This window comes from Octodon degus, unplaced genomic scaffold (assembly GCF_000260255.1).
Source record: "Octodon degus isolate 3935 unplaced genomic scaffold, OctDeg1.0 scaffold00479, whole genome shotgun sequence".
Classification (NCBI taxonomy): Eukaryota; Metazoa; Chordata; class Mammalia; order Rodentia; family Octodontidae; genus Octodon; species Octodon degus.
In genome coordinates, this window is record NW_004525055.1 from 108529 (window position 1) to 120131 (window position 11603).

At 36.1% G+C, this 11603-nt stretch overlaps 1 protein-coding gene across 1 annotated transcript in view; it reads right to left on the reverse strand.

Annotated features, from left to right (window-relative positions):
• LOC101570676 (cytochrome P450 3A8-like) overlaps positions 1–11603 on the reverse strand; it is a 76584-nt gene that overhangs the window by 16947 nt on the left and 48034 nt on the right. The window contains exons 8-9 of the mRNA XM_023708703.1: positions 7969–8129; positions 4332–4558 (exon numbers count right to left, since the gene is read on the reverse strand). Coding sequence (XP_023564471.1) covers positions 4332–4558; positions 7969–8129 — 388 coding nt within the window. The remainder of the gene's footprint in view (positions 1–4331; positions 4559–7968; positions 8130–11603) is intronic.

Here is an 11603-nt window from a genome sequence, read left to right on the forward strand (position 1 = left end):
ACTTTTTAAAGGTGAACTCCACAGCCTCACCCTCCTTCAGGCTCCGGAATCCCTCCATGTGCAGCTTACTCTGGTGCACAAAGACATCCACCAGGGGGTCAAGCGCGACCCCAGCGCGGGCGGTCATGGACAGGAAGCCGAACCCCATGCGCACGTTGAACCACTTACAGATGCCGGCACCGTGCAGCAGCTGCAGCTCATCAGCCGCCCGGGCTGCATCCGCTGGCGCCTCCTCAGGCGCCTTCTCCGCTGCCTTGGTGCAGCCACCTGCTAACTGCTGGTTGGACACCGAGCCCATGATCATCGGCTGAGCCCGTGGCCCCGGGCCCTTGGTCGGGCGGCAAGAACCAACATCTTGAAGATGGCCATACTCCCAAAATTTTTCTACACATTTAATAAAATCCCTATCAAACTGACAACAACATACCACAGAGACACAGAGAAATCGATCCTAAAATTTATTTGGGACCGGAAAAGACCTATAATAGCAAAGGCAATCCTAGGAAATAAACAAGACAGGAGGCATTACAATTCCTGACTTGCAATTATACTACAAAGCTACTGTGAGAAAATCAACATGGTATTGGGAACGAAATAGATCTGAGGATCAATACAATAGATTAGAAGATGTAGAGGCATCTATGAACACACTCAGCCACCTGATCTTCAACAAAGGGACCAAACCTGCTTAATGGAAGCAAGATGGCCTCTTTAACAAATGGTGCTGGAAAAACTGGCTCTCTACATGCAGAAAAATAAAACTTGACCCAGGTCTATCACCATGCACTAAACTAATGTTAAATTGGATTAAAGATCTACATTAAAACAGAAACACTTAATCTCCTGGAAGAGAAAGTAGGTGGAACTCTTGAAGACATAAGGATAGGCAAAGAGTTCATGAACAAAAATCGAATCTCATGGGTAACACTTGAAAGCATTCACAACTGGACCAACACTTATTGAGAAGTCTTTGCACGTCGAAAGAAAATAAGAACAACATGAAAAGACAACCCAAAAATTTTGAAAAAATCTTGACAAATAAGCACTCAAAGTTCTCCTCTCTAGAATTACTAAAGAACTAGAATACACTAGGACCTCTAAATTTAAAGACCCCATTCCAGAAATGGGCATCTGAGGTGAACACACACTTCTCAGAGGACGAAATTAAAGAAGTGAATAAATATATGAAAAAATGCTCCACATCACTAACTATCTGTGAAACGCAAATTAAAACAACACTGCATTACCATCTCACCCCAGAAAGAATGGCTATCATAAACAAATCAACCAATAACAAATGTTGGAGAGGCTGTAGGGAAAAGTGAAATCTTCTCCACTTCTGATGGGAATGTAGACTTTGGCAACCATTATGGATATCAGAATGGAGACATAGAAACTCCTTAAGAAACTAGGACTGGAAATCCCATTCAAGCCAGCTATCTCCCTACAGGGAATTTTCCTGGAGTAACTGAAAACGTCATATCATAGTGATACATGTGTACCTATATTTATAGCAGCACAATTTGAGATAGACAGATCTTGGAAACAACCAAGATGCCAGTCACACAAGGAATGATTGAAAAAGATGTGGTATTTTTATATGATGGAATATTACTTAGCTATAAAGCATGATAAACTTGAAGCATTTATATTTAAGTGGATCCCACTTGAAGATATATTCATAAATGAAATAAACCAGACCCCCATATGTCATATCCTATAGTCTCCCTAGTATAAGAATTCAAGAGAAGAAATGCAATTAGAAACGTGTAATACAACTAAAAGGAAAGCTAGAACTTGAGGACTGGACAAAAAGGAGAGGGTGGGGAGAAAATCTGGGAAACAGGACAGGGACAAAAGCTCACATTTGTACGCACAAAATGAGCAAGAGAATGATCCTGAGAAACATCACCAGGTTTTGAAAATAGCAGTTAATTGGTAAGATTCTCAGCCTCACTAAATATGTGCTGATACCTGTGAACAAAGCAACTGCACTGAAGATAGCAATGTGTCATAGAAGGATCACACTTGGAATGCCTGTCATTCTGGTCTTCTAAATGCATACTTCTTCTCATGACATACCTATTATTACCATACTATGTCACAAGTAAAAGTTTCTTTTTTCTAAATGGGTAATAAATGAAAAAAGCACAGGAAAAAAAACAGATTTTAGGATAAAAGTAGATCATATAACAACCATTGTTGATTTGCTATTCTTGCTTTGAAAATCTGTAACCTGTGTAACAATGTGTTACCCTGTTTGTGTCTTTGTTTCTCATATTTGCTGTTGCTTTTGTTTTTTTACTCTTTGAAATAAAACAAAATAAAATTTTAACAATTGTGTCTCAGTTAATGTCTGTAACACATATATTTCAACATCTGAATTATTAGGTTCTCAGATCAGTCTGTTACACTTTCTGTTTGATGACAGAAAGGAATCCAGTGTGTATTCCCTCATATTTTTGAAGTGAAGGTACAGAAAGAAGAACCGATGAGGCTGCAGGAAGCACCATGTGATTCTTACCCATAAAATGCAGTGTTGGATCTTATCAGACCCAAAAGCTACAACTCTTGTTGCATAGGTCTTGCTTTATCTTGGTCTTAACTATCAAGCAGAAAAGTATAAAAATGAAGTATAAGAAGTAAAGCCATGCTGTTCTGTTGAGCTGCAGGGGACTCGGTTCAACAATTTCTGACATTGCCAGTGAAGCAGAAGACCCAATACTACTATGGACTACTGGACTCTTTTAGAATACTTTGCTGAGTTAACACCTATAATATTCAAATAACAGAACTAAATCAAAAAAGGGGATACAGATGAATGTCCGTTTTGTATGTGTGTGTTCAAAATGGTTAGGATAGATATATAGTTACATTCTCTTAATGAATAGAGGGATCTGTTCTAATAGTGTTTTTAAGTAGGATATCATGTCTGCATCTTGTACAGCAAATAACCACTAGGAAGAATTTATGCAATGTGTTAATTATTGAAACTGTTCTATTAATTTGGTTTGAAAAAAAGTAAAATAAAAATTTAGCAACAAATAAAATAAAATGCAGAGCTGAACTACCTATTTTACCTCTCACAATTTTTGTGGTCTATGTGACAGCCCTTTGGAACCTTGAGCAATAATACGAGTTTATGATAGTATAAAATGCATAGCAAACCTAGATCCAAGGCTGCCCAACATATCAGCAAGTACAGTAAATTCTTCACTCTCTTCTCCTTTCCAACATGACATATATTTCCACAGTGTAAACTTTATCCAAATTCTGACTTTGCAACACACCCCTCCAAGAAAGATTCCCTCACAAATGGATCCCTCACAGGATGGATGCCTTGGCTTTGGAGAAGTTACCAACAACAGAGAATGTGATGGAGCCTGGCCAGCAGGACAATCAGAGACAGGCCCAGGAAGACCTTCCTTTTCCTCAGTGCCTAGGGAAGGCAGTTGCAACAGCAGGGAGGAAGATTTTTCTCTCCCTCACCTGGAACATTTACCCTCACACTAGAGGGACCAGAAATCAGTATTTCATCAACTGAAACGTAGAATCATTTCTTGAATTTGCTGGCAAATTCAGAGATCTGAAGTGAACATCATGAAAAATAGAAAAATAATAAAAGTCTATACAGGCTGGGGAGATAGAAGAGTGGTTTAAGTGCCTGCCTCACAACAGCAAGGACCCGGGATCAATCCCTGAAACCACATGCCATGGTGGCCCTGGACCACTGGGCTTGCCACCTGCTATGGAAACTAGATGTAGTCACACATGCCAGTAATCCCAGAACTCAGGAGGCTGAGACAGGAGAATCAGTACAAGTCTGACCTATGTAGTGAGATCCTCTACCAAATAAATAAATGATATTTAAAGGGCTTATTTATATGAAATTAGCCTTTCTCATGTTAATTTATAAGATTCACAGATACAATGAGAGAAAATATGCACAAATATCACATATCTTAAAAGAGTGGATAGTTCTTCATTTACTGTACTTATCTTAAGCATCACTTGAAAACACATGTGAAATGTGATATTTAAGTTACAAAAATTTATACACTTACATGCACAGAAATATATCAATAGTAATAAATGCTATCATTCATAAGAATTTTATTTTAGGGTGTGGGAATTGTAGACATGTATTCCTTTCCTTGAGTCTTAGCACTGATCATGTAGATACTTTATAATTTTACTAAATTCTAAAATGAGGACCCTTTCTTATTTGAAAATCATTGCACAAACATCACACATCCTTTCTAGGAAAAGACATCATAGCCTATACTGACCATCTTGGTCAAAGACAGGTTTCCTTACTAGGAAACTTGTACCTTTCTGGACAGAAATCCTCATGGTTTTTCCAGTATCTTGGGTCATGGTGAAGAACAAATATTGGTATCATCACAATTGTCCCTCTGGGAATGAACATGCCATTAATTTTAGCATCTTTTTTACAGACCCTTGAGAGTCTGCTAGTAACTGGATATAATCTGAGAGTCTCATTCACCACCATGTCCAGGTACTCCATCTCTGCCAGAATATCATAGGTAGGAAATGCCTAGGAATTAAAAAATACATTTGAGAGATTCAGATTTTTTAGTTTACCTTCCACCATTCACCTTTTCGTTCTCTTCTTCCCTCATTCCTCTCCTTTTGCTCTTTGTGCCTATCTTTCTTCTTTCTTCTTGTCTCCATCTCTTCCCTCTTCTGGTTCTCTCTCTCCTTCTCATCCTTCTACATTTTTTCTTTCTTCTTTTATTCCTCCCTTTCATCATTGCCTCCTCCTACTCTTCCTCCTTCTCCTTTTCCTCCTCCTTCTTCTTATCTTACTTCATTGCAGGGCCTAATGATTACTTTCATTGTGGAAATTTGGTACATATTTATAACACACCCTAATGCTTTCTCATCTCAGCCTCTCAATCTCTTGTCCATCTCTCTGAATCCCCTTCCCATTTGGGAAGGATTTCTTTTTCATGTTTCCTATAATTTGTCTTTTAATTTGCCCTTTAGTCATATTTTGGGCTTCTCGTACAAATGTGATATCTAAGCTTGAGTGTCTTATTTCACTTAGCATTATATTCTTATAAACAATCTATTTTCCCACAAATAACTCAAGTTTATCCTTTTCATGGCAGATTTATACATATCAAAGTCATAATTTTAACTACATGCTGCACCAGCCCCACACCCAGATGCACTGAGCCAGTGAAGGAGACCAGGTATGGTAGCTCATGCCTGTAATACCACTTCTGAGGGGGTCTGAAAACAGGAAGATCACTACAAGTTCGAGCTGTGTAGTGAGAGCCTCTACCAAATACATAACGGAGAAATAAATAAATAAATAAATTTTAATACAGAACATTTAACTTGTTGGTAGACAAAATAGGTAAAATTCTTCAACTCATATGCATAGCCAAGTACATTCTTTTCCTTTCTTTTTTTTCCCATGGTACCTGGGATTGAACTCATGACCTTGTGCTTGACAGGCAAGCACCTATTCCACAGAACCAACTCCCTGGGCCCCTAATTCTGAACATAATCTAAGTTACACAGCATATAGTACCAAGAAAAACCAGATTCTGTACAAAAAGACACACCAGAGGGAAGACACAATCTACAGAATGGGAAAAATTTGGTGTTTTTTTTTTTTGTTTACTTATTTGTTTCCCAGATATTCCTCAGACTGAGAATTAATACCTGGAATCTTCCTCATATTCGATCTCTAGGGTACTATGAAAATGTAGGAGCTTCAAAATAAAAGGATATTGAGATTCATAGACATTTAAATAGTGATTATGACCTTGACCTTCTCAGTATTTGGAATAACTTTGATTATTGACAGCCTTTTAAAAAGTCAGCTATCCAGAGCTTAAAATTTAGTGTATTTGCATACTGTTTTTCTTATTCATAGGAGCAAATATGACACACTAATGCAATTCTTTCTAATTTAACTGGGTCAGTGGTCGATAAGATATCTCAGCATTCCAAAGTGCCTGTAAGGCAGGCTTAGGTAAGCACAGGGCAAGCAGTTCAATATACTGTACCACATGTGATGCCAGCATCGACCCCCAGAGCAGTCTGAGATGCCCACATGAGAATAAATGGCAAAGCAAGTAGCATCATTGAAGACAGAGGCCACATGTCGAAACAACTGAAATACTACATGAAAAAGAGCAGATCCTATATTAATTTTTAAAATTAATTTTATTGAGAAATAAATAGCAATGAGAGTTTCAAAACCAATTAGTGGGACAGTTTCAATAATTAATACATTGCATATTGTTTTCTTTGCAGCGGTTATTCATAGTACAAGATGCAGACATAATATTCCATCCAAACACTATTAATATAAATTTTTCTTCTTATTGAATTAAGAGAAAGTAGCTTATATCTATCCTATGTTGTTTTTGTTGTTGTTGTTGTTGTTTCTAATAATTTTATTGAGAAACAAATAGCAATGGCACAGTTTCAAAACCAACTAGTAGGACAGTTTCAACAGTTAATACATTTCATATTGTCATCTTCTTTGTGGTTATTCATAGTACAAGATGCAGACATGATAACCTATCCAAACATAATTAATGCAAATCTTTTTATTCATTCACTTAAGAGAAAGTAGCTGTATATCTATGCTAACTATTTTGTATGTACAGGCACAAAACGGTCCTTCATTAGTATTCCCTTTTTGCTTAGTTTTGAAAGAGAAGTGTATTCCATAGTCATTTAATATTGTAGGTTAATGAATTCAGCAAATTTTCCAATATAATCCACTAATCCATAATATTAGTGAGTTAGCCATAGGACTGGCAATGCCAGAAGTTGTTGACTTAAGCCTTTTACAGCTCAGTATATTAATATGGCTTTACTTTTTATAACTCATTTTTTATACTCTGCTGGATTGATAAGACCAAGATAAAGTAAGACCTATATAATAAGTAATGTAACTTTTGTCAGATTCCCTATTAATTCAACAAGTCATACTTGGGTAAAACTTTGAGTATATATCTGAAATTTGTGCAAAAACACATTAAATTGGCACTCTATAGAAAGAATTTTGGAGAAACTGACTTCTTTATGCTATAATGATGAAGGAAATTTTCAAATGGTTGAGACCACTGCAAAACTCTCAGTCTAGTGAGATTTCTATAGAGAGGAGATCACTCCACAACAGAGAAGCTCCATTTTCTGTGACTGTACTATGATCCCTGTTGGTCCCTCAGGTCTTTACTGTGAGCTCTGAAGAAGACTATTCTTGTCTACTTCATTGCTAAATGGGCAAAAGAATATCACATTCCAGGTATTATCAAGTAACCTTCTATTCTAGGGAGACATCTGAAAGAGTATGGGCATAATGTGTTTATCACATCACGTGGTACTGGAGAGGATATAATTAGAAGCCAGTCCTAAGGATAACCCACTACTATTATGGACTACTGGACTATTTTGTATTATTTTGCTGAATTCACACACCTACAATATTTAAATAACAATGGAATGCCTATATCTGACAAAACTAAAAAAAATGGAATATAAATGAAGGACCATTTTGTATCAGTATATACAAAATAGGATAGACACACAGCTACTTTCTCTTAATTCAATGAGAAGATAGATTTGAACTAATAGTGTTTGGACAAGATATCATGTCTGCCACTTGTACTATGAATAACAACTATGAAGACAGCAATGTGCAATGTATTAATTATTGAAACTGTTCTACTAATCTGTTTTGAAAATATCTCATTGCTTTTTGTTTCTCAGTAAAATTAATTTTCACAAAAGAAGATAGCAATTTGCCTCAGGAGCCTTGATCTACACATTTACCTCCAGCACTGAAGTTGAGGAAATGTAAGAAAATCTGAGTTAGTCTTCTAGCTCAGCCAAAGCCAGTTGCATTCAAATTTCTTCCAAAATGTTTCTGGTTTAGGTTTTATGCTTTCCCTGCCTCTCACATCAACAGCTACTCACCTTATGGGGCAAAGCTTCATCAATCTCCTGTTGCAGTTTCTTCTGGATGTCAGGGTGAGTGGCCAATTCATACATAATGAAAGATAGAGTACTGCTAGTCGACTCATAACCAGCAAAAAGAAACATAATTGATTGAGCTGTAATCTCTATATCAGATAGAGCTGAAAGGAGACAAAAACTTTTGGTTAGATCTTTCTAGTTTACATGAGGAGAGATCAATATGGAGTTGCCAAAATGCTATGGAGGAACTTGGGAAAGCAAATCTGAGTCACACAAAAGTAGACTTTACTCTGATGTGTGCCTCACAAACCAGAAAAGGACAAAATAAATTTAATCTCCCTGTACAAGGTTAACTCTACTTTTTTTTTTTTTTTTGGTGGAACCAGGGATTGAAATCAGGCCCTTGCACTTCCCAGGCAAGCGCTTATTCTACTGAGCTATCTCCCTGGCCTGGTTAACTCTACTCTTGGTCATCTGCTCCCCATTATACCATCAGGTTTGTTTGTTTGTTTGTTTGGGAACCAGGGATTGAACTCAGGCCCTTTTGCTTGCCAGGGAAGCACTTATTCCACTGAGCCATCTCCCCTGTCCTCTATACCATCAGTTTTACCACCCAGCTGGATAATTTCAAGACATGATATTTTCACTAACACACGCAGTGATACCATACACCTTGGAAAATCATAATGTAACTTTAAATAAAATATGAGATTTTTCCCCTAGGAAAAAAGTAAACATTCTTAGGAAAATATGGGTGGGAAATTTTCAAAGGAGCTTGTCATATGAAGGCTTCACTCTATGTAAAATTGAAAGATCTAAATCATTCATGAGATATCTCTCTTATACCATAGTAGGATACAAAGAAACTCTTGCAATTCAGCATGTGTACTCTATGGGCCAGAATTTACCTGGGAGTTAATTAGAAATGTGGAAGCTAAAATTTCATCCTAGAACTAACAAAATAAAAAATATGCACCTTTTAAAAATGTATTGTTTTGTGCTACAACTTGATGAGAAATGGGGCAATGGAGTGCCACAAGCAACAGCCTTAATGTTAGATTTCTGTACAGTGCAGTAAAATTTACCTTATTCTAATGAATAACATTGAAATAGTAGAGAATTTGACAGGACATATATAAAAATAACCAATGGGTTAGCAGAATTTATTTGAAGTACAACCACTGTCTCTCTAATTTAATCTCATCCAAGAGATTTATGGTAAGACTGTGGCCTCCCTTTTGATTTTATCATGACATAGGTCACAACCATCTTTTAATAGTCTATTTTTTCAGTTGTTTAGTCCCTTTTTGCACTTGGAAACATGAAAGAAATATGTTTCCACCCATTTCATAGATTTTAAAATTAAAACACATCTTTGAAAGGTTTATCCAGTTATGCTTTCTAATTTGATGTTTTCTCTGATGCAATGGTAGGATAAAGCAAGAAATCTAATATGTCCTCCTATGTAGGACAAACCTGTGTTCCTGGATTGTATAATCAAAATTTAGTGCACTACTGTGCACCGTGGTTCTATGCAACCATGTGGCTAATTAAATTCAAATGGAAATACATTAATACAATATATTAAAATTCACTACCTCAATGTCACAAGTCAAGGTCAAAATTAGATTTATTTAACAACTATTTTGAATAATATAACAAGAATAGTTCCTTCAGCAATTGTTTTGATAAAACAAAGGGAAAACAGAGACAGAGACAGCGACAGAGACAGAGAGATAAACAGAGAGACAGAGACAGAGATAATGACACACATACAGAGAAAGATAGAGATAGAAACAGAAAGACAGAAAGAGACAAAAACAAATAGAAACAGATAGATACAGAGTGTCAGACAGACAATGTTACAGAGAAAAATGGATAGAATCAGATGCACATATGGATATATATGTAATGGTGATCAATTCTGTTGTAAAACCCATGCTAACTGGCTTGGGAGAAGCTGTAGCTGTTGATCTTCCCTTTGTTGTGCTGTTTTGTGGCACCATGAACTGCTGCCATCTGCACTGTGCCAGACTGCGTCTGAGTCAGCACAATATGGACTGAAACATCCACAAACTGGGAGCTAAATAAACCTTTCCTTTCTTAAAAAAAAAAAAACCATGCTAAACATTCAACACTTTTGAAGGGGTCATCACACTATTGATAGCTTGAAATTAAGCATGATAGAATTATTGTCATTGTATCAGTGCAACAAGTTTTTCATCAGAAATTTTCAATTTGAGAATGAGAGAGGAGACAAATATTTTATATCGCTATAAATGGTAAAACATAAAATACTTAGTTCCTTTAAAGTAGTTTACATTTTCTTTACCTTTGTCTAAGTAGAATGTAAAAAAAAACCAAAATCTCTGTAGATATTATCACAATACCCCATTATTTTGAAATCTAAATTGCATTTTTGCTGCAAGTTAGCAGATATCCTTGTGAAAATACCCATTACTAGCACTCTCTGGGATAATAGAAGCAAAACCTGGAATATCTCCCTACAGACAAGATATTCTACAGAAAATAATACTATAAACTAGCACAATTTGGGGAATATTACAACAATTGAGGGGCATATATGTCATTATGTGTTGGTCAAAACATATAGAATTTACAAAGCTGATATTGAACCCTAATGTAAACTAGGGACAGTGGTAATAATATTGTACTCTAGGCTGATTGATTCTAATGCATGTACCACTCACGTGGGGGGTGCAAAAAATGGCATGAATGTAAAAATAATTTGGAAAGTATATGGGAAATTTACATACTTTCTTGTTAATGGCCTAAGAAATGGAAGGTGGTTTTCAAAGTTTTTTTAAGTAAAGAAAGTACTCAGTAGACTATTTAAAAGTAATTTTAGGAGAACGATGTCTCAGAAAATCCAAACAACAAACAGATTAAAAAAGTGAGTCTTTGGGAGTACATAAGACCACACCAATACCAATAAGTGGGTAAATAAACATAATACAGGGTGAAGAATTGAAGATTCTCCTCACATTAGGTACTAATATATGAAAGTAGGAGAAATGAGGAAACAAATATAATTGTTTTCTGCTATAAACTTTATGATTTCCTCCCATCCTTGGGTTTTATGTTTGGTTTGTTCTTCCCTTTCTAGATGTTTGAGGTGCAGCATTAGCACTTGTATTTGTTCCCGTTCTATTTTCCTAATGTGTGAATTCACAGCTATAAATTTCCCTCTAAGAGCTGCTATAATTGCAAGTAATAAATTCTTATAAGTTGTGATTGTATTTTCATTGAATTGTAGATATTGTTGAACTTCTTGTTTAAGTTCATCTGTGACCCATTGGTTGCTGAGTAGAGTGTTGTTTAATTTCCATATATTTATGTGGTTTTTCTGGTTTCTTTTGTCATTTATTTCCAGTGTCATTTCACTGTGCTGAGATAATACATATAGGATAATTTCTGTTTTTTTCCATATACTTAAGCATGACCTGTGGACTAGTATGTTGTCTATTTTAGAAAATGCCAAAAATGCCTGATGGGCAGTTGAAAAAAATGTTTATTCAGATGTAGTTGGGTGAAACACTGTGTATGTCCACTAAGTCCATTTTTTCCAAATTCATGCACCTACAATATTTGAATGGAAATGGAATAGTCTTTGA